General features: G+C 42.4%; 1 protein-coding gene across 13 annotated transcripts in view; it reads left to right on the top strand.

The window, feature by feature from the left end:
• The window catches only part of Prkn (parkin RBR E3 ubiquitin protein ligase), a 1193833-nt gene that overhangs the window by 560762 nt on the left and 609704 nt on the right, over positions 1 to 23367 (top strand). For 12 of the 13 annotated variants that reach the window (XM_063272040.1, XM_063272046.1, XM_039088710.2 and 9 more), the window contains 1 exon segment: positions 16155 to 16238. The exons of the other annotated variant lie outside the window; for it this stretch is intronic. In XM_063272040.1, coding sequence (XP_063128110.1) covers positions 16155 to 16238 — 84 coding nt within the window. 13 annotated transcript variants of the gene reach the window in all.

The following is a 23367-nucleotide window of genomic DNA, read 5'->3' as shown; positions in this document are numbered from 1 at the left end:
TCACTGGATCTGTATGTATGGTAAGAAAGTCCAGAGGGAATCTGGATTCTCGGTTTACTCAGTGGATTTTATACAGGCAAAGGCAAGTGAGAATCTGATGCCTCCTTTCACAGTTACCCTTAGACTGTGGTGAGTAGTGGGGAGAGTGGTAAAATGGAGGTGTCACCCATCCACCTCTCCATTTAAACTGAACAATGAACTGAAACCTGGACCAACCTGAATGTTTGTTTTGTTGGATGTGGACTAGTCTGTCCATGAAAAGGAATGAAGTGAAGTGTACCATACTCAAATCCTCATCTCTCCATTGCTGAAATCATGCCTGGTCACAATCCAGTGCACTCCTACATCAAAGGCTAAACACCGATTTGTTCTCTGCTAGATGATGGGATGTTTGAGGAGAACACTCGATTGTTTTCTTTCATCTCAAGCAGTTAACATAAAGCTTAACGCCCAGTAGACAGGTGGTAAATGCTTATGCAACTGAATAAATAATGAATTCTGTATTTCATAATAACAATAATGTATAAATTATATAAGTTGATAAATTGATAATACCGTTGGACACAGAAACAATATAGAATTGCTCTCATTTCCTTGTCATTTCACTGTTTATATATTGGGAGCCAATACTTTGTCCTCAGCCTCCCTCTATAGAGCACAGCACTGAATTGGTAATTATTTTCTCTTCCAATGTGTGCTCCCATCAGGGTCTGTAATGAGGGTCACTTATTTAAAAGGCCCTTCTTGCCTCTCATCCCAGGCCCAGGATACTTAACAACTCCTTCTTCCTCTGGTTTTCTATGTCCTCCTTCCTATGTGATATTAGGTTTTATATACTACATCTGTGTCCCTATTCATACTCCATGAGGACCTTGTGTGTGTGTGTGTGTGTGTGTGTGTGTGTGTTTCTGTGTGTATGTTTGTGTATCTGTGTTGGTTGTATTGGTGTGTCTGTTTATGTCTCTGTGTGTGTTAGAATGTGTGCATATGGTTTGTGCTATGTATCTGTGTGTGTTTATATGTATGTATGTGTTTGTGTGTGCCTGTGTGTGTATGCATCTGTGTGGCTTTGTGTATGTGAGTGTGTCTGTGTATGTCTGTGTGTCTGTATGTGTTAGTATGATTGTCTATGTGTTTGTGTGTGTCTGTGTGTATATGCATCTGTGTGTCTCTATGTGTCTCTGTGCTTAGGTATCTGATGGACACAATTCTATTTATACAAACCTGGGCGATATGTCACTCTGAGTTGCTGTCTGTGTTAGTTAGGAAGCTTGTCCTTAAGTGGGTTCAGGCTAGTGGGAATGATTCAGTATGGCAGTCCATAACATCACTGAGGAACTGTCTTCTACCTTACAACTGACATTTTCTTACATGTTTCTTATATGTTATTCAGGGAAGTGGTACTGGTTCTAGATATAAAACACATGCAGCAACAGAGTAAAGAAAAAGTGATTAAAATACACTTTCATGGAACATAGCACTAATGTAGATTGGGGTTTGTAAAAAACTTAACCCAGAGGACTAGAGAGATGGCTCAGTGGATAGAGAATTCACTGTTCTTCCAGAGGACCAAAATCCGTTTCTAGTACCCATCACAGGCCACTCACAACTGCCTGTAACTCTAGCTTCAAAGGACCTGACATCTTCTCATCTTCTGGCCTCCACAGGTACCCAAACTGACATGCTGATAAACACACACACACACACACACACACACACACACACACACACAGAGAGAGAGAGAGAGAGAGAGAGAGAGAGAGAGAGAGAGGAAAAATAAATTTTTATTTTAAAAAAAAGCTAATTTAAAATTATTTCAGGTCACCTATTATAGCTACTGCAGCAGACTAATGAATTTATCACTTGACATTCATAAATATATACATTATCATTTATTTGAACATCCATGTAAGCTCTGCCTTTAATACCCAAATAACACCAAATAATGATGTTATATTTAGCTTCCAAGTGGCCAAGTGGCTTAGGAAACAAAAGCTTGGTCTGTTAGCTATCAGACCCAACTATTAACAGTTGATTGGATCTTAAGACTCTGACATCAGGAATATAGCCAATAGATCCTTAATTCAGTGACATCACTGGGAGGCGGTGGGGCATGATTAAAGGAAGTAGCTCACAAGGACTGTGCCTCTCAAGACTATCTTGTCCCTGTCACTCCCTCTGTACCAGTGGCCATGAGGTAAACATTACAGCTCTAGCATGCACTTTCCCATGATGCTTTGCTTCTCCACAGATGAGAAAATGTGGAGCCAGGCAGCCATGGACTGAAATCCTAAAAAACCCTTTCGCCTCCTGGGTATTGATATAGTAACAAAAGGCAGGACTCACAGAAATGATGCCTGATCTATGCTGTCCTGCTCTTATCTCATAGATCACTTCAGATGCTTGGCTCCCAACTATAGTCAGTTTCTAGCTGTTTTCCATGCTTAAAGAAACCCCATACTTGTGGGAAGATACCAGCAAGCTGAATCCTTGCTTCTTCCTTGGACCCACAGCCCTTGGCAGCTTTTTTCTCTTAAGGTTTGGATGGGCATTATGTCTGTCATTGGCATTTATATGGTCTTTACACATAATTTTAATTCTCCAAAATTTTACAGCTATGATAAAGTGCTTAGAATTCCCTAGGCTGAAGTTGATGTTAGCCAACATATACTCTTCACAGAAACCTCAGAAACGTAAAAGAAAGCTACCCCACCCCACTTCTACCAGCTCCAGTGAAGACGGAGGAGATGTGTGTTGTGGACACGTTGAGCAGCACTCTCTATGCCTCTCTGGACAGTGGCGTGGCCACAAGTTAGGGTAACAGCAAGTAGATTATGTTAAGTCCTAAGAAGACGAGTTGGTTTGTGGAGGACAACAATGTGTGGCTATTTAGCACTATATTACCACACAGTAGTATAGTATTACATAAAGATAGATTTATGTATCTAGTATTACATACAGATAGATTTGTATCTGAACAAAAATCATTATTTCTCTTTTTTTGGCACCCAAGCCTTCAAGTTACAGATAAAACACTACACATGACTCTAATAGTGCAGATTTTATTCAAGATCCTTTTGTCATAGCTCAATATAAGGAAACAGTAGTTCATAATAGTTCAGTGTTATAGAGGTAGAGAAGCAATTTTTATATGCTTTGTTTTATTCTCAGAAATATTGTTTGAAAAATCCTTGTGACATACCAAGAGCTAATATGAGTTCCTATTTTCCAGTTTGGGAAACCTGAGGAATTTAGAATTTATATAACTTGCACACTGTGTGCTAAGTAATGAGTCTTGCATTCAGATGATTTCTTTCCCTAAATCTAGTGTCCTTCTTATTGCAGTCTCTATTGGGAACCGTCTGGGTCACTAAGTTGTAACTGACACAGGAGACGGTAGCTGCTATTCTGCACCTTCATTTGAGGGTAGGGGCACCTTTGTTCCATCAACTTGGACCGTTAGGGGCAAGGGAGTCACAGTGGGATGCTATTGCCAGGAAACTTCAAGCAGTATAGTTGACAGTGACAATGTGGACATTGGGATTTATGTGCTCAAAATAGACAGTGACAGAATGAACAAGCAATAGAGGTAGAAGGCACGGGGTGTGCTTTTCGGTGAGCAGATGTTTGGTATCACTTTTCTGCCCCCATAGCCATAGCAATGTCATTCAGCACGTCCCAGCACACTGGCAAGTCAAAGGATTGCCTGAGTGGAGAATGGTCCAGCAAGATCAGCGTATTACTTCAGTTGTTCCAATTCCTCCTCATGGGGGTTGTGGGTTTATATGCATCAGGCAGCAAAGAAATGGGCCAAGAGTCATGGAGAATAGCTGTCAGGTAGGAGAGGGTGTTCTGAACCCTGCTAGGACCCAGAGTACACCTGGCCTTGTGATTGATGGAGCCACCACAGGATCTGAAGGAGGAGAGGATCAGGTTCCTATTTTTGTCTAGAAATATCCATCCTTGGGTGTGTATACCTGTTTGAGAGAGTATGAGAGGCACAAGGCAGTCAGCAAGGACTGTGGCCATGCAGATAAGGCACTGGTTTGGGTCCAGAAATGGGGCTCTAGATCTGCCAGGTATTTAGAGGACAAAGTTTAGAGAGAAAGAACTTACTTCCGAGGTGCAAAAATGGAAAATTTCACTGTTCCCAAACATGTCTCTTGCACTTTGAGCCCAGATTGCTGTCTCCTGAGCCCTTAAACTTCACGTCTATGTCCCCCTGTATCCTCTACTTGACCTTGTCCTGATCAAACGGTGCTGTCAAGGGTTACTGAGCTGTGAACAGTTATTTCTGCCTCTGCAAAGGTTTCAGGGCTCAGCTCTAGGGATGTTATGCTAATTTTTCTCTACCCTCATGACTGTCAGGTCATCCATCAGCTGTCAGGTCTCTTGACTCCCAGTGGACCATCCTCTGACGTTCAAAAGAAAGGCTGTGGCAGATCTGGCTCTGTGATTCTGTGTGAAGATGAAGGAGGGTCACATTTCGGGATTACCAGCTCCCACTGTGCCCTCGTTCTTCCTGAGTTGTAAATGTAGTTTTGCTTATAAGTGCTGCTCTTTCTACTTAATGGTAATCTCTCCAACTTACCTATACCAGAAAACCAGAGACCCTACAGATGAGTAGGCTATACCACAGATATTTATTTCTAAAGTATTATCTGTTGGCTTTTTCTTTGTGATGATGGTAGCATGTGCAGCTGTGTGTGTGTGTGTGTGTGTGTGTGTGAGAGAGAGAGAGAGAGAGAGAGAGAGAGAGAGAGAGAGAGAAAGAGAGAGAGACAGACAGACAGAAAGACAGACAGAGACAGAGAAGTGGAGACAGAGAGACAGAGATGGCAAGAATATGTATGAGACCAGAGGGCGACTATAAGCACCATCTGTCAGGTTTGGCCAAATCTGTTCTTTAGTAACAGGTCCCTGAGTGACCCAAAACTCATCAAGGATTCTAGGCTGGGCGGCCAGCAAGCCCCTCAGAACTTCCTGTTCTTTTCCAGGGTTGGGATTACCTGCCCATCCTACCATGCCCCCCATTTTAAATTTTATTTTGCACTGGCTTCTGCGAGATGAGTTAAGGTCCTCATAGTTACAAGGCAGGCACTTCACCAGCTGAGCCATCATCTCCTGAGCTGCCCATGAGTTCTTCATAACTGCCATGAAGAGTATCTCAGGCTCATCTACCTCACATTATCATTTTGAGAGAGGGGTGAGGCAATTTGAGGAAGCTTTTAAAGAAAATGTTATTCCTGGGTCTTCCTGGGTCTTGGGCAATGCAACGGTGAATGGGATTTGGATCGATAAACTGTAAGCAAGCTTTGGAGAGAGATTTTTCTTAAACCAGCACATAATTTGAGGCAAGAAACACCCTGGGTTTCCCTGTCTTTTGATTTCTAAATAACGTCACAATACAATTACTCCTGTAACTAAATTCTCATAGGCTATGTTTCAAGAACAAGCACGGTGTAGCAGCAAGGCTGGCATCCAGGTGCACATTCAGGAGTGAGAAGCTACCAAATGCACTTAGAAAGACTATAAGCAGGTATGAGAACCATAGAGGACTTCCAACTAAAAGTTAGGGAATGTTAGAATCCACAAATCAGTAGCCATTGGCCTATCTGTTTCAGTGGAGCAAATTTTAGGTTACAATGTACAGATTCCAGCAAATTCCTTGTGTATTAAGATTCAAATTTCCATGGACAGAAATTGTATGTGAATAAGCAGCACATATTTTATGGGGTGCAGTGTGCTGTGTCAGTACAGATAGGCTTTGAGCAATGATCGCGTCAACGTGATTGGCCAACTCCTGATGGTCATCATTTCTTTACAGTTGTCCTAATCAGGGCTTCACTGCTGTGAACCGGCACCATGACCAAGGCAACTCTTATAAGGACAACATTTAATTGGGGCTGGCTTACAGGTTCAGAGATTCAGTCTATTATTATCAAGGCAGGAAGCATGGCAGCATCCAGACAGGCACGGTACAGGAGGAGCTGAGAGTTCCACCTCTCGTTCTGAAGTCAAACAGGAGAAGCCTGGCTTCCAGGCAGCAGGGTATTAAAGCCTACACTCACAGTGAAACACCTACTCAAACAAGGCCATTCCTCCCAATAGTGCCACTCCCTGGACCAAGCGTATACAAACCATCACAGTCACGGAAATAAAAAAACAAACAAAAAACTCTCAAAAGCACAAATAGTTTAAAGGAAACTATTACTTTTTGGGAGGAAACCATCCTACTATTTTTAAATTTTTGTTTCAAAAATCATTCATGAAATTGTGAGATTGGTTTTTTGTTTCCAAAAATCATTCAAGAGTAGACATAATTGATGGAGGTGGAGTATGTTGTTAGAGTTCGTGGACTTCCGTCTGGATTGCTGAAAACACTTTCGTTATTGCGAACCGCAGCCAATCTAAAGCAACCCCCAGAAATTTACTTGTTTCAATAAAGGGAGGGGGCTCTTCCTTTTGTTTCTATAACTTGAGCATAAATAAATGGGCCAGTGTGAATTTTAGAGGTGAGTGGGCCTTAATTACAACCGATTCGTGAAATGAAAGATTCTGAACAACATGATGAGGGGTGCAAGGAGAGGGGCAGAGAAGGAAGAGGGGAGAGGAGATCAGGAGGAAGCAGTTAAATTCAAATGAACAGCAGTAAATGTGGGACTAGAGCTAATGTTCCATTCACTTTGAACTGAACCACATTCTGCCCTGTTTTGTTTAACATAACATTGAAGGACTCATTCCCCTGTGGCCCTCCATTTCCTGCCTTCACCATTTGATGAAGAAAGTCTTGCATTTTTCAGAATCTAGAGCACCATGCAGTAAGTGCAAGAATTTGAATTCATACCCTCGGACATATGGATTAAACATTCTTCATAAGTATATAGCTTCATTAGGGACGAGCAGGCAGCCCGGACATGGCCTGTGTGCTCAGTGTCTTCATCCAAGTTTCATCACCCCTCCACTTTTGACAAGTAATCTTCCTCAAAGCCTCTGCCAAGTCCTTCTCCAGGCAGCTGCCCACTGAAGCTCTACAAGGCCTTCTAAAGCTGTCACCTCCACCAGTACAAGATGTCTAGCTTCCAACCAGTGGCCAAAAACCACTGTCCCCAAACTGAAATATACTCATGGGCAGTAAATAATGTTGAAGCAACAGAAAATTGAATATAATATAATCTTTTTTATGATCTCAACCATCTGCTGTGTTATTTCTTCCTCTTCCTTTCTGGAAAAGCAAAAGTAGATAATCAAACTGTAACTCAAACTTGAGCCTTTGGGGTGGGGGATCCAAAGTAACCTAGGACAGATCTCAGTTTTGAAAACCAAACAAGAACATTTATATAACGATGGCATCCATCCAATCTGTAGAAATCTAGAATTGTTACCTCATTTAATAAGCAGAAACCAGTCCACAGCATCACTACCAGGCCAGCTGGGGTGAGGACAGGTCGGCTTGCAAGTTTTCTTCAGATAGAGTCACAGTAGCTAGAGGTATTAGGCTGACTTAAACCACCTCTGGTCTGAGCTTCAAGGAATTTCCCCTCTGCAGCAGGCAGATAATTTTTGGTAGAGAACTCGGACAGATGATCATGTAGTTCTCCTAAACTAAGCCTGTTAAAAGGGCATGAAACGCTGGTGTCTGTCTCCGTAAGTCCGTGTTTGCCTTCATTGTTTAAACTCAATGTAGCAGGGCAGAAAGGCAATCACTGTCGTTGAAGCCCTGACATCCCTGGGATGTGCCTTCAGCAGAACTGTCCTCACTCAGTGATGTAATTGAAGGCATTTTCCGGGCCAGGAAGAGTTTGCTAGCTGGGAATTATAAAGGAATAAACAGTGTTTAGCATTTCATGTATTAGCCATAGTCACACCTTGGGAACTCAGGGATCGATGACATTGATTGGTCATGCCAAAACTCAGCAGAATGCTCAGCCAGACCAAGATTCTGTTCACATCCAATAATACAGATTTTTAAAGCAACTGTCCCCTCTAATTCCTCTGCAGGGGAAATGTATGGCTTAGGCACTAGTTTGGAGACACTTGGCGTTTTGTTTCTTCTTTTTTTTTTTAGTTGCATCTTTTATTTTTCTTTCATTGTAAGGCCGTTTTGTTTTGCATGTGTGTCTGTTCATCAGGTGTTTAACTGGTCCCTGTGGAGGTCAGAAGGCGGCAGTGGACCCCCTTGAGCATCTACTTTGTAGATGCTGGGAGTCAAACCCATGTCTTCTGCATGAGCAGACAGTGTTCTTAACCACTGAGCCATCTCTCCAGCCCTTAAACACACTTGACTTTTGATATATGAAATACAACTTAGTATAAGAAGATATCTCTTATTAAGTTATATCAAACTATGTCTTATATACTATAGAGATAGTCCAGTTCTTTGGTGGACTGTCCAAAGCCAGCAGCTTCTGCTAGTCACCACAGATTTACATGTCTGCTCAGGGGAACAACTGGCAAACAGCAGCATCATTGCCTGTATGTTTCTCCTTGGAAGTGACACTCGGCTTGTGATCCTGTAAAGTGAGATAAATATGTGAATCCACTCCCTTCACTGACGATGTGTGTTACTAGTTAAAGGGGTCTCACACCACTTAGCTCATTCATTGTCTTCCTTGACCAGGAACTCTGTTCACTGTATTTGACTAGTAGTAAATTCGTAGTAAGCCTAACAATGTGAAAACAACTAGCCTGAACTGATGGAAGCGTTGAGTTGGGAGTTCCAAGTCTTTGCTGAGATGATAGGTCCATGTTGGGTGTTTAAATCCTCTAATGCCTATTTTCTATTTGCTATGTGTGAAGCAGTAAGCTGGGCACTTCTGCCTTATGCCCAGAGTACCAGTGTTATTCCTGCCTTACCAGTAAGAAGCATCCATCTTTACTTGGCAATTGGATTTGAAACACAGGCATTCTAACTCAGCTGTGAAAGATATCCAAATATCTATTTCCGCAGGATTGTTCTTTGAGTAACCGTGGGATAGATTAGTATGCTTAGGAAATCGTGTGTAAATAACTGACTATTTGTAACTTAATGATGAATATGAGAAATTCTGCTGGAGGTGTAATATATTCCAACAGTGCATCTATGGGTTTAGTACTTATATCATTCATCCTGCTCAGAATCCTTCTGACCTCACAAAACGTCCCGTTTCCACTCTGAATGCAAGTCATTCTTCTAAGCTCAGTTGAAGACATAATTTTCCCACAAGTTTAGGTCAACTACCACCACCATGTGTCCTCAAGAATATAGGTAGCAGTTATCTGTTGAACCCTAATGATTCTCTTGAAGATTAAAGCTTTCCTTCTTGGTTTTAAAAGTTGTTTTACGACGAGACATCACTACAATGTGAATATATTTTGCAGTGAGAACAGGGCGTCAAATATTCCATGTGATAAAGCGAGATTTTTGTTGTGAAGGTGGGCAAGTGAATGGAGAAGAGGCATGCCCTCTCATGAAGACACAAACTTTTGACATGGTGCTCAAGAGGAGTTTCCTGGGTTGAGTAGGAGAGCTGAATTGGTGCTACTGGGTTCAGGGCCAGGATTTCTTTGAGACACTGATCTGATGTCACCCTGGTATGTACACAGGACATCAGGCTGGAGTTCAGAGCTCAGTACTAGTGGTTCATTTCAGAGCATCAAGGTGAACCTGGGGCATATGGACACATTATGTAAAGAACACAACTCTGTATTAACACAAGGTCATACCACAGCCATTACTTTTATCATAATCATTATTCTAGAGATTGGCTACAAGTTGTCCAATCATCTTTCTTCCTCTAGCTCCTTTGTACACTAAAATGCATAAATATTTTTAAATGGGGGACTTTTAAATTATTAATATAGAACTAAAATAATTTATGAAACATATCAGCAAGGACCGGACTACTAATCTTAATACCATAATCATTATTTCTTCCCAGTAATGTTTGCTTTAAGTAATTAGTAGCAGGAAGTAGAAACTAAAAGCTATGAATCTCTTTATGTAGACTGCAGTATTCTCTTTTTCTATCAAGTGAACTGTATAGATGTCAGCAGCTCAGTGTTCAGAAGTAAAGGTCAAGTGTCCCTCTTCTAGGAATCACAGGATATAAAGTGAGGTTTTAAAAGAATATGCCCATTCATTAAAGTAAAGCATGTCTTTGTTGTTATAAAATGTGTGGGTTTTTTTTTAAGTTTGATTTACAGGAATAAATAAAAACTCATTGCTGGTTCCATCCAGCATTTATGCTTTAATATTTTCTAAGTTATGAAAGAACAATTCGAGGAGATAGTTGAATTATTCAGCTTTTTGAACTGGGACGTGTGCCCACAATAAAGTCTCATCCTGGGCCCTTGGCACCAAGTCACAAGTGAGATTATTGTTTCCTGTGTTTCCTGAAATGTCTTTCTCCTCATCAGATAGGACACAGCATTGATGTTTACAAAGATGACCCCAGCAACATCTCTCAGCCTGCCATCCATGTCATTGTGAAATCTCTTCCTCCTGAGTGTTAATAAGACCTGTGGCTTCTCTCTAAGCAAGAGAAAACAGCAAACGTGCTGGAGCATCTGTGGGTCCTTCATTGCTGGCTCTGACTGTCCTTGACCACAGAAGAGGAGACTGTGTTGCAAGAGACCAGGCAGCTAGTCTCTGCTGACTTGATGAAGGAGTGTCACCCAGTTAAGGATCTTAGCGAAGAAGGGACTGTGGGACACTTTCAGCCAATAGGTAACACATAACTGATACCCTAGTACAGGCCACAGGTAAATTAATTCCATCAACACCATGTTCTGCCCATGCATATTTTGATGGATATTAGGAGAGGAGCTGTGCCAGTTTAGGACCACATTTAACCCTCCGTGTATACATGTTTTCATTATGGTCAAGTAAGAAGCTGGTGGTTGAGTCCCATTTGAGCCCTATGCAGTACATATAACAGTGATTTTTAGTTCATATTCTCACCCTTTATGTACACACGTGTATGTCCATGTGTGTGTGTGCACAGCTTTGTGTACGTGTGCATGCATGTGTGTGTTCAGTTACAGTCGCTTTATATTTTCCTTATATTTGATACAGGCACTTAAAATATATATTTGAGTGAGTTTCCTTATTTCATTTGAACCACCTTTTGTAGTACTCCATGAAATCTATAAGAGGATTCTTATTTTTTATAAATATGCATACAAAAATTGTGTAGTGTGTGTATTCATTCATCTTTCTGTCTGTCTGTTTGTCTGTCTCTCTCTCTCTTTCTCTCTCTCTCTCCACACACACACACACACACACACACACACACACACACACACACACACACACAATCTATTCAATAAATATTTGGTGCATTTAGCATTATTTTGGTTCCTGGAATTTTTTCCTTCACCTCTACCCCCTTTCCACTTGTCATTATGGTCACCAACCTTTGCTGTAACCAAAGCCTTATACTTTGTTTGAAGCAGAGTATCATTAAATCTCCTGGAGGAAGATGGACCCCCAGAACAGCACTGGGTGGCAGATGGAGTTTTACTAGAGTTCCATGACATCCACTGCAGCTAATGCCCTGATCCCCAGGAATGGTGGAGCCTGGGGAAATGGAGACACGGGAAGAATTTAAAAATATTCAGTGGAGGTCAGTCATTCCCCTTTGGAATTAGCCTCTCCAGGCTCAACTATTGCTAAAGCAAACAAATAAATTAATTAATTAACAAACAAACCTTCTCACGAAGTTCTATTTTGAGAGCTAAGAAGTAGTACAACAGATGCCAGTTTTGAAAAGTCAGCAGGTACCAGGCTGTGGGGGAGGCATCATCTGATGCTGGCAACCCTGCCACTCTGCTTAAAGGCAGTCCTCCCCTCCTCACTTCTCAGATGTGGAGAGTTAAGTTGGGAATGGCTCAGTGACTTTGGCCAGGCATGAGACCAGCAAAGAGCAGCAGATCTCCAGGCTTCAGTACAGCATCTTCTCATCATCTGTGGCAAAAGGAGACTCGGGGGATAAAGGAAGGACCTGGCCAGCCCCCGGAATGTGGCTGTTGTAAAGATGGCCTCGCTCTTCTGCGACCATGTTTGAATATCAAGTTCATTTTAGCCCATTCAGTTTTGTTGTACTTTAAATTATGTTTAATTACTTTTTAAGTGCAGCACACGTGATAGTGACGAGGTATGACTGGTACAAATAGAGTTAAATAAAATTACCGTGCAAGTATCATGTGGGGCCGTGAGCTGCTGAACTTCATGCCATTTCAGAGAGTGGCACTGATGATGTGTTTTAAGCAGTGATGCAGGTGCCTCACAAAGAGGAGCTCACGGCAATGTTCCTTTAGGTCATTCAAGAAGGGATAGTTAGATTTTCATCCAGACGATATTTGAATATAAAATAGGCAGCAAAATGCTTCAGTTTCCCACCTTGGTTGGGCACTGAAAAACCTAGTCAAGATGAGTTTTGGATTAGTTTTGTAACTTTTAGACATAGCTTTAAAAGTTCATACTGTGTGGATTTTATTACCTGGGATCATTTTTTTTCTGATGTGCCCTGCAGATGTGTTTTGCCAGGGCTGCTGAGATAGCATGTCTGTCCTGTGCTTGCCACACAAGCATGAGGACCTGAGCTTTACCTCCAAACACCACAGAAAACAGAGGCAGAGTGACCCACTGATGGCCTCAGCATCTGAGGGGAGATGGAGAGGCTGGAATCACTCAGGCTCCCTGGTGAGCCTGGCCAAATTGGTGAGATCCAGAGCAATACGAGACCATGTCCCACACAAATAGGGCTGATGGCTCCCGAGGAACATAGGAAGTTGACTCTGGCCTCTACACACATGTACATGCATGTACACAAGCATAGGCACAAACATACAAAGAAACATTAAAACAGAAACGTTTAACATTCCACTTCATGCTTTTCTGTGGGGTTGGCACAGTCAGGCCAGTTCCTTGAATGTGGCCTGTAGTTACTATTTCCACAAGCTGACAGACCACTGCTTCCAATCGCTGCCTCTCCTTGAATACCCTCTCTGATTGATCAGATGAACAGCTCTAAGCTTTCAACTGAAGGAACTTCTCCCTTGATATCTGGGTCACAGCCAGTCATGCAAACTCATAAGATTGTATGACACCAAAATATATGCCACCATACAGAATTGGAGAAATACTTTTTGTTATAATCTTATAGGATATAATTCTCCATCTCCATTCAGATGGCTTTTCCCATGAAGGTCCTGATGGTTAAAGGGGGCTTTGTAGGCCACAGGGTCTGGTTCTGAGAACATTTGTACCATGAGAGCACCCATGGCCACCTAAGGCCATGTGGCAGTGACTATGCCATGCCTTTAGTTATGAACACCACCATTTGAACATTACATGATTTCCAAGTCACATACAAGAGTACATGCTTTCTTGTGCTTTTCAATAATTAAAGAATGGGAAGACGTTTCCCAGGACATGAACTTAATATACACAGGCACCGGTCTGATTGGGCCAGGAGGCTCCTGGTTTGTTCACTTCTGCTGTGGTGTGACAGTGACCCCATGAGTGGCTAGAGAATATTGTCTTGGTGACTAATTATGTAACATTGTGTCCTGGTGTGAGCTCCAGAGGTAGAGACTCGCCAGAAGGGACTACAATGCTGAGATTCATTGCATCAAAGTGGCATGAAGCAAAACTGTACAGACAGACAGACAGACCACACACACACACACACACACACACACACACACACACACAAGGGAAGAAGGCAGAGCCCCGTGGGAGCTGGTGGGAGCTGGTCACACAGACATTTTTGCCTAGAGATGAGCAGAATTCGACAGCCTGAGGAGAAGGAGGTCCTGGGCATGAGTCACACCCACTGTCTAAGCAGCTCTGTAAACCACCCTCATCTGAGACAGAACTGAGATGCCATTTCTCAGAATTTCGAGCTCCCAAACACCAGCCAAGAGCCAACACTAAAGCAGGCCTCCCTAACCACAGTAGCCCAGGCTTAGCAGTGGCTTGGAGACTAGCGATCTGAAGGCTTAGATTCCAGCTGCTCTAGAATGACAGTTTCTTTCAGCTCGAGCTTAAACTCCTACAAGACCTCTGGTTTTTTTCCTAGCATTGTGTGTGTGAGGTGCATGTGCATGCATGTACTTACATGCATGTTGTGCGTGTGTTGTATGTGTGCTGCGGCATGTGTGTGTGTGTGTGTGTGTGTGTATACCTGTGTGTGTATGATGTGCGTGCACATATGTATCTTCATATACTAAAGGCTAAGCGTGTATCGGCCCCAGAGGTTCCGGACTGTGTACCTTCACATATCACTAGTTTCTGCTGTAGACTTTCTCAGCTCCTCAGGAGCTGATTTCTGGCACTGAAATGATCCTCAGGCTGGCCCGTGATGACTGATTTACTTCCCGCAGTGTAAATGATAGCTCTGCATCCATTGCTTCTTTGTCCAAATGTTCCCACACCTGGCTCCAGGCCACTGACTGTCAGACCACCTGTGCCAGAAGCTCTGCTGATCCTCGGCTGTCTCTCCTCTGTCCTTCCTGTCAGACTTACAGAAGCACTGGCCACCCCCTGGCTGTCTCTCAGAGTCATCATGAGCCATACCCATCAGCCTTCTGCTATCATCTGTGAACCATCACCTCCCTGAACCCTCTTTCCATCTCTGGGGTCCCCAACATATCTTTACTATTCCTCCATTGGACCGATGTAATTAGAGGTTAGAAGTATGCTCTGAGCCTTGAAGAAATTACTGAGACTTTAGGATTTTGTGTTGGTTTTTGTTTTGAAGCAGCTAAGCTGTTCGCTTTCTCAATATATTTTAGGGTCTTCTGTTTATGAAATTCTGTGGCTACTGGCTGCCTCTGCCCCTCTCCTATCCTCTTTCCCCAATACTATTTTCAGTTCTCAGTCCCCTTTGGCCCTACATGTATAGACTTACTCTTGGCTGGCTCCTGAGTATTTCCAGAAAAGCAGGATCATCATCTCAGCTTCAGCCTCACTAGTCACGTGTGTAAATATAGATCAAGAGTTTTAGCTGATATCAAACGATGCTTCAGAAGAGACTGTATGTACACGCATGTGTATGTGTGTGTTCATGCGCATATGTGCACACATGTGCGTGTACATGTACGTGCGTGTGTGTGTGTGTGTGTGTGTGTGTGTGTGTGCCCCCAGGGCAGCAGGGACAGGAAGTACCTAAGCATACGTTCAACACTGCCCCCTTTCCATGTAATTCTGATGTATATTTTCATTCAAATTTCAATATTTAAAATTGAATTAAACTTAGAAAAATTATTTTAAGATATGGACACTACTATCTGTCAGTAGTGAGGAGACCAAGACCTGGAGAGATGGCTTGAGTTGTTTCTCCCTCATTGTTTCCTTCCAGATCTTTAACAGCTGCAGTCCTGCTTTAATGCAAATTTGTGAATAAGAACCTGGAGTTAGTGTTACAGCACGCTATTCAATGTTGCTTTATATATCTGACTAACTCTCTGGTGATCCACATTGTTTCCCATTCATTAGTGCTGTATTCAAAACATCTGTCAATAAAATATACCATGTTCTTTCTGCTCTGAATGTTTTGGGCCTGTATTGACTTCTTGAAACCCAAACAGTAGTAGAACAGGCAAAGACTTCTCATTTAATCTAAGGGCTCTGGCTGTTACTTAAAGGTTTGTTTCTTGATTACTAGAAAAGTGTGGTCCAATACCCAGTGCCCCTCTATGTATTGGGATACTGTGTATAGACCAGGTCTTCTCTAGAATCCACATGCAATGAGGGAACAGACCCCTACCTCATCAGCTGCCGTGCCACTTGTGGGGGAGTGACAGCTGCTGTAAAGTAGGTAGACCACCTGGAGAATATTGTCACAACTATGGAATGGCCTTTCAGACAGAAAGATTTAAACAAAACCCCCAAGTAGTCAAAGGAATGGAAACCGGACCTGTTTGAGCCAAATACCGAATGAAGTCTTACGTATTTATGGGAAAACACCTAATAGATCCCACAAGAACATCTGGGGAAAGCCCCCACTCTGTCAAGATCCCTGTAGTCCTTGTCATTTCATTATCTCCCATGATTCCAGTGGGAAGGCATCAAGATTCTCCACAAAGGTGTATTTCCATTTCATGTAGGAAATGATGAATGGTTTTCATTTGTTTTTGTTTTTGTTTTTTTGTTCTTTTTTTCAAAGGGCCCATCTTGCTGGGATGATGTCTTAATTCCAAACCGGATGAGTGGAGAGTGCCAATCTCCAGACTGCCCTGGGACAAGAGCTGTAAGTGTCTGACTAAATTAATTATTTATGAATTTAGAATATGACCTCCTTCTCTGTGCCTACTACATTAGAATAGAGGCCAAGAGCCTCAGCTGACTTTCTCCCATCTAGTCATAGATCCTATCAGAAGTGGAGTCATAGCCAAATGAGTTAACCACATTCACCAAAACCCTCCCCGTGTTCATACCTCCAGCCTCACTTCCCTAGGAGCAGCCACCCTAATGATGGAAAAAGACAACTGAGAGAAACTAGGAGTGGGAGAACTGGTCTTCCTCAGGGATGAGCACACCAATTAGTTGTTCAGCCCTGAAAGCATACATACAAGTGACATCATAACAATGAGCCTGTTATATTAGGAAGATAGATAGATGGATGAATAGACAGACAGACAGATTAGATAGAGATAGATATCTATTAGAGAGATAGATTAGATGATATATATATATATACACACACACACACATATATATAGAGAGAGATGATATATATAGAGAGAGAGTTAGAGATAGAGAGATATATGCATGTAATAAGGATTAGTGCAAAAGAGGCCATTGATTTGAAGGAGAGTGGGGTGCAGTATATGGGTGGGTTTGAAGGGAGGAAAGGGAAGTGAAAATGTTGTCATTATAATCTCAAAAAGCAAATGTAACCATTTGTTTTCTACTCTCAAACCACTGCAACCAGAGAGATTTCTGAGACCTGAAAAAGTTTAGGTGTGTGGGGAGATGGATCGGTTGATAAAGTGCTCGCTACAAAGGCAAGGAGACCCGGGTTCGATCTCAGGCTCCCATGTAATCGACTTACAGTGACGGTCACAGGTGATTAAGGAAAAGCCAGCCAAGCAGTTCTGAGCCCAGAAAAGAGAAAGGAGACAGAACCCATCTTGCTCCCAGCACCTGTACTTCATGTTTGTATTCCACACCCATCAAATATTCCTCTGAAGGGCCACCTCTCTCTCACCTTGCTGTTTTCTGACATCGTGGGAAGTTAGAAGACTTAACATGACTGACAGGCTTAAAAGACAGCTTCAGAGAGAAGCACCTTCTCTGCATGAAGCCTCTGATTGTCAACAGGGGACAATTACACAGAATCGAGAATGGCACTTCAGTCACAGAACCTGTCAGCTTCACACAGAGGAGGAGCTTCTCTCTAACGACGTCTCTTCAATGAGGTTTATTGCTGTTGTTGTCTTATTTACCATTTGTGTATTGTGTCCGTTTAATCTCAAAAGTCCTCAGGCCTGCCCTGCATTCTGGAAGCTGTAAACATGGCCGAGGCACCAACACAAATGTCAGTGTTAGTTCACAAAGCATCCCAGCCAACTGGCGCTCAAATCTTCTCTAATGAGCAGAATCTGTCAACAGTAACAGGTACCGTGTTTGAGCTGCATCATTAGACTGGCCTCCTCTTGCTAGTTTGTCAGGTGATTGCAAGGACACGGAGAGAGAAGGGAGCAGCAGGCAGACCAGCATTCTCCACTACACAGGGGCTGAGAACCATGGACAGACTGTATATGAATGCAAACCCCAAAGAAAGAAATCTTAAGAAAAATAATAACTTGCACGCCAATCACAGATGTCAAATCACAATGCGTCCTTGTGAGTTTCCCAGTGGTGTGAAATTAAAGTATATTGTTTTATAGAGAAAATTCTTAAGTATCATTTATGCATATGTATGAATATGTGTAATTGTGTTATATACAGATAGATATGATTATATAATTGTGATACGTATAGTACACACACTGTGTATGTGTTTATATATAATATATATATATATTAGAATAGATGTACGTGGGGTTGGGGATTTAGCTCAGTGGTAGAGCGCTTGCCTAGCAAGCGCAAGGCCCTGGGTTTGGTCCCCAGCTCCGGAAAAAAAAAAAGAATAGATATATGTATATAAATATGGTCAATAGGAAGAAGGAATAATAAACAGGTAAATGGAAAGATGATTGATATATAAATATATGTATAAATATGTTGATTTCTCTTGTACACCTTGGGCTCCATATATTTAAAACTCAAAGAGCAGAGTTCTTAATCTATTCTTGGTTAGTATTCATACATGCACATATAGTCTAACTAGACCATTTTCAATTAGACACATTTACCCTTAGTTCTTGAGATCGCAAAGACAGGAGCTGGGGGCCAGCTTGGTTAGTAAAATGCTCAGGCCATAGGCAGGTGGGCCTGAGCTTGATCCCCAGGATGTGAAGTTTTAAAAAGCCAGGAGTGCTGTCACACACGTGTAATGCCTGTGCTGGCAAAGTAGAGAAAAGCAGATTTCTGAGGCTTTCTGGCCAGCTAGCAGCTTAGTTGGTGAGTTCTAGGTTCAGTGAGAAACCACGTCATGAAGCACAGCATCTGAGGAAGGACAGTGGACGCTGTCCTCTGAATCCGCATGCACACACACAAAGAAAACAGTGGATAAAAATACTGAGTTTACCCTAACTTGCTTTAGACAGAGCACTCGGGATCTGGTTCAGGTGCATAGGAATAGCTTTTATTTTATGAAGGAGAATGGCATTCATTCTGAAATGCACCTTACCCTTCCCTAAATAATAATCTCATGGGGCATGTCCTTGAGATTAAAGGGGACATAATCAATTAGAAGTTTCTGCACTAGAGAAATTAATTCAACTTTGGATGCGCCAGAAGACTTCAAATTTGCTATCCAAACTTTGCTTTATATTTTTGCCTTCTTCAATAGCTTTAAGGCCTGAGATGGTAATCATACCATGTCTGCGTGTTCTGTGTGTTGGAGAACATGTGTTCATCTCCACTGCACACACGCAGGCTAAGGAGAACCCAGAGGTCCTGATGTCAAGGCATTATGTGTGCATTCCAAGACCCCAAGTACATGAAGCACTCATATCATTTCCCTACCAAGCCCCCAGCCTCAGTGGTATGTCTGCATGAATGAGGCAGTTCTCAGGCAGCTGGAAAGATGCTTCCCCTCCACTCATGGCCGTCAGCTGGAGTTCAGGGTAAGGAAATGGACATTCCTTCTGGTGAAACAGCAAATGACCAAGAGCATTACTGATATACATCTGTGTATCTCACAACAAGTAATAGGAAAGAGGCTATGAATCTGAGGGAAAGCAAGGGGCGTAGATTTGGAGAGGGGGGGGAAGGGGACATGATTCAATTAGAATCTCAAAAATAAAAGGGGGAATTAAAAAGATTCTGTGAATGATATTAATATTAATTTCTCTACTCGGGAACCAGTAACATACATCAATTTTATACTTATATAAACAGTGACTTGAAATCGTGTGAAAAATTGCACAGTTTTGTTTTGGCCACGTGATTTTAATAGGTAAGTGGTCTCAGACCACACATTTTTGCCTTATCAAAAAGTTAAGAAGCTTCCGAGATCAGACGAGATCGGGCGCGTTCAGGGTGGTATGGCCGCATATCCTAGTAAGAGCACCAGTGGAAGGGGAAGCCCTGGGTCCTGCTAAGACTGAACCCCCAGTGAGCTAGACTGGTGGCGGGAGGGTGGCAATGGGTGGAGAATGGGGAGGGGAACACCCATAAGGAAGGGGAGGGGGGAGGGGGATGTTTGCCCGGATACCGGGAAAGGGAATAACACTCGAAATGTATATAAGAAATACTCAAGTTAATAAAAAAAAAAAAGTTAAGAAGCTCTAAAAATACTTAAAATTTATTTCACCTGACATTTGATATCTACAACTATCCCCTGACTATAATCAATAATTGTTAAACTTGGTCTGAGAACTAGAGAGCTTTTACCTCTCCACTGTATATGTCACCTGGAGTGCTGGTTTGAGGAAAAGTTAATATTCCCAGTCAGTGTCTCTGATTTCATCCTCATGGGAACTGCTGACACAACATGCAGATTAAGTAAGAGTTCCCCAGCACTGAACAATTTTGATTTATAAGCGACTTGTATATATCCTTTCCAGAAATGACTTCATGATACTTCAGTTGGGTCACATTGGCACCCTCTAAGGGATCAGAGACTATTTCTCTCAGACTTCGCTAGAACCTTAAGCAATGAGATAGGGAATGTATCTGGTGCTAGCTGTACATTCTGACTTTCCCAGTACCTAATTATAATGGAAAATTAGGCATTTGTTTTGTTTGAGTAAAGGTGCAGGCTTCCCAGTGGTCCCTGACTTTGCCACTAATGGTCGTCTGAATTTGTGCGACCCACAAGCTGTGCCTCTCTGTTCTTGTGTTGCTCACAGTATCTGCGCTGTGAAGGGATGCCACTGACACCAACATGCTCACCCATCAGCCTGAGCGTCTTCCCAGGGCCCCAGCACTGTCAGGGGGCACCAGGTCACCTAGATGTGGAGGGTGGCACATGAAGTTGGGAGTGAATGAGGAACAGACTCGTATGTTCCACTTCCGTTCTGCTTCCACAGAAGACAAATGCTCGGTCTGCCCTTACCCTGCTCTCCCCAGTCATATTTTCTCAATTCTAAATAAAATTGAATTGTGAAAGCTTTGAAGTCAAACTCGGATTATGATTGAATGGTGTCTGAGCCTGACAAAGTGCTCCCTGTTGTCTGACATGCTATTTGGGTGACGAACTAGAAACTTCTAACGGCATTTTTCAAAAACCAATCAAGTATTCAGGCTCAAGGACAGCTTATTTCTAAACCAAGTTTTGAGTACTTGATAAGGAAGAGTTTCCTGTTCTTGCATGAGTTGTTGATCTATTTTTATTATGATGGAACTGGATAAAAGTTAGCGAAATAATGTAAACCTCAAATATTTGTTGACATATGAAAATGTATAATCAAAGAAATATTTTAGCATAAAGTTTTATTCTCTGAGAATCTCATGCATACATACAATGTATTTTATCTTCTTTACCCCCCATTTCCCCCCATTTAACTCCAAAGTATAGTTTTTAAGGGTGCAAAAGAACCAGTTTTTTTTTTTTTAAGAATCTATGATTTTGTGAGGGTTCGAGGCTTCAACGTCATAGAATTCAGCTTTTATTTCTCTGTGTCATAACCCATTTCTTTTTTCATCTGAGCTATTTTATAACAGTATGATACAGTAAATCAACAAGCATCTTCTCTATGAATCATAAAGATTCTTTTAACATGGGAAGGATTAATATTTAGGAGACAAAGCAGCAGGACCGCATTCCTGTAGCTGAGCACCTCCATGTGCTGGCTAAATCTGCCATTTTGGGGGCAGAGCTCGTTATGCCTTATCCAAGCAATGGAAGGGTCGATCCCACGGTGTTCAAGTACTAAAAACTCTTCCCTGCTCATTTGAGGAAGCACCTGGTCCAAGTCGCCTTTATTCTTCGTGTCATGGCCAGGTATTTTACAAGCTACTTTGGATACAATAGAAATAATGTGTTATATTAATTACTACAATAATGCTTGTCTTAGTTACAGTTTCTATTGTGATAAAAACAAACATAACCTGGGAATAAAAGAGATTTTATGTCATCTTACGCATTTAGGTAACAGTCCATCGATGAGGGAAGTCAGGGCAGGAACTCAGGGCAGGAACTACATCGGAGGCAGGGAGGAGTGCTCTTACAGGGTCACTTCTGCTTGCTCAGTTGATTTTCTTAAATATCTCGAGACCACCTGCCCAAGGTTGACACCACCCACACTGGGCTGCACTCAAACATCAATCTAGGAAATGGCCCAGACGTGTGTACAGCCCTATTTTATGGAGGCATTTTCTAGATTAAGATTCCCTCCCCTCAGATGACCCTCCCTTGTGTCAAGTTGACATAAAACTAGCCAGCGTGATGTGGAAATGTGTGAGGATTTTTTTCTTCAAATCGTCCATTAATTCCAGAGGCTTCAAATTTTCCCATTAAAGAATCCCGAAATAAATATGTCAGTGGGGGGAGTGTAATTACAGTTTGATCACATCTTAGACAAGAGCCTCAGACAACAAAGAATCAAAAAAAAAAGGAATTTATCATGATTAATCAGTGAAAGGCGGGCCTCTGAATCAGTAGGTTTTAGTTCCAGGAAGGTATGTTTATCATGGCAGATGCGTGATAAAGTTTTCAAAATCATTGTGATTGAAATTCTGAGACCTGGAGACAAGCCAATCACAAGCCACTGTAATCAGTACTGAATAACCTCAGATGGGAAGGCAGATTAGACCCAAATGAAAATATCAGGGATTAGGGAATGGGAGGTCGCTCAGAGGGCACCCCAACACACATACACAGGAGGCTAATGCGGTGAGAAGAGGAGGAGGAGTTGAGAGTAAGGGGGCAGGAGAGAGGCCTACTGCAGGGCTGGAGAACAGCTCTCTTGATCCTCCAAGCGGGTGATTGATGTCTGGAGGAGGCCCATACTTCATCACACCTTGATGGTGGTCATTAAGGAACTCCCATCTCTCTTCCTTGGATCAAACTAGCTCTCAGAAAGTTATCAGGGGGATATATCTAAATTTACTTTTAAAGATAGATACTGATGTTTTTACACTTAAGAACAGTCTTCTAAACTGAAGATTTCAAATGGAAAGTGTGATTATATTGATGACCAATTCGAACAGATTCCATGTGTTTGTGATCCGCACGTGGGCGACATTTTGACTTCTAATGGTCCCTGAGATTCTTCACAGCCTTTGAGCTCCTTGTCATTACATAGGAAATGACTATGTCCCCTGTCACTTACAGTTTGGGGGGAAGAAACTCCAAAGTGATGAAAATAAAAGATTGAAACAAGAAAAAAAATGTAATTCATAAACCCAGTGTCTTTCCATGGCAAGAAACTTGGTTCATACCCATCACATGTTCGATTGAGTCAGCTTACCACACCCCTTCCAGGAGCCAAGCCTCTGATCACGGAGGAGCTTCCTTACAGACAGGGGTGCAGACAAGACTGAGTGGGCAGGACTCAATGACTCTTCTGTGCCACCAGGGGATGCAAGCGAGAACTCCACATGCCGCTGTCCCAGCTGAGAGGAATCTGGTGCACCCCAGACTGTAGAAGAAGGGTCATCATCGGGCAGTGGGGCTGAGCATGAAGGACTTCTCCGAGTGGACAGAACGCAGATCAGCACAGCAGTGTAGCCTAAGTGTCAGGGAGGCCCAGACTAGTGCTTCTGGCATTCCAAGAAGGGAAATCCCTTAACATGCTACCACACACTTCCTAGGGGAGGCAGAA

Source organism: Rattus norvegicus, chromosome 1, assembly GCF_036323735.1.
Source record: "Rattus norvegicus strain BN/NHsdMcwi chromosome 1, GRCr8, whole genome shotgun sequence".
Taxonomy (NCBI): domain Eukaryota; kingdom Metazoa; phylum Chordata; class Mammalia; order Rodentia; family Muridae; genus Rattus; species Rattus norvegicus.
This window is presented reverse-complemented; position numbering and strand designations above follow the sequence as displayed.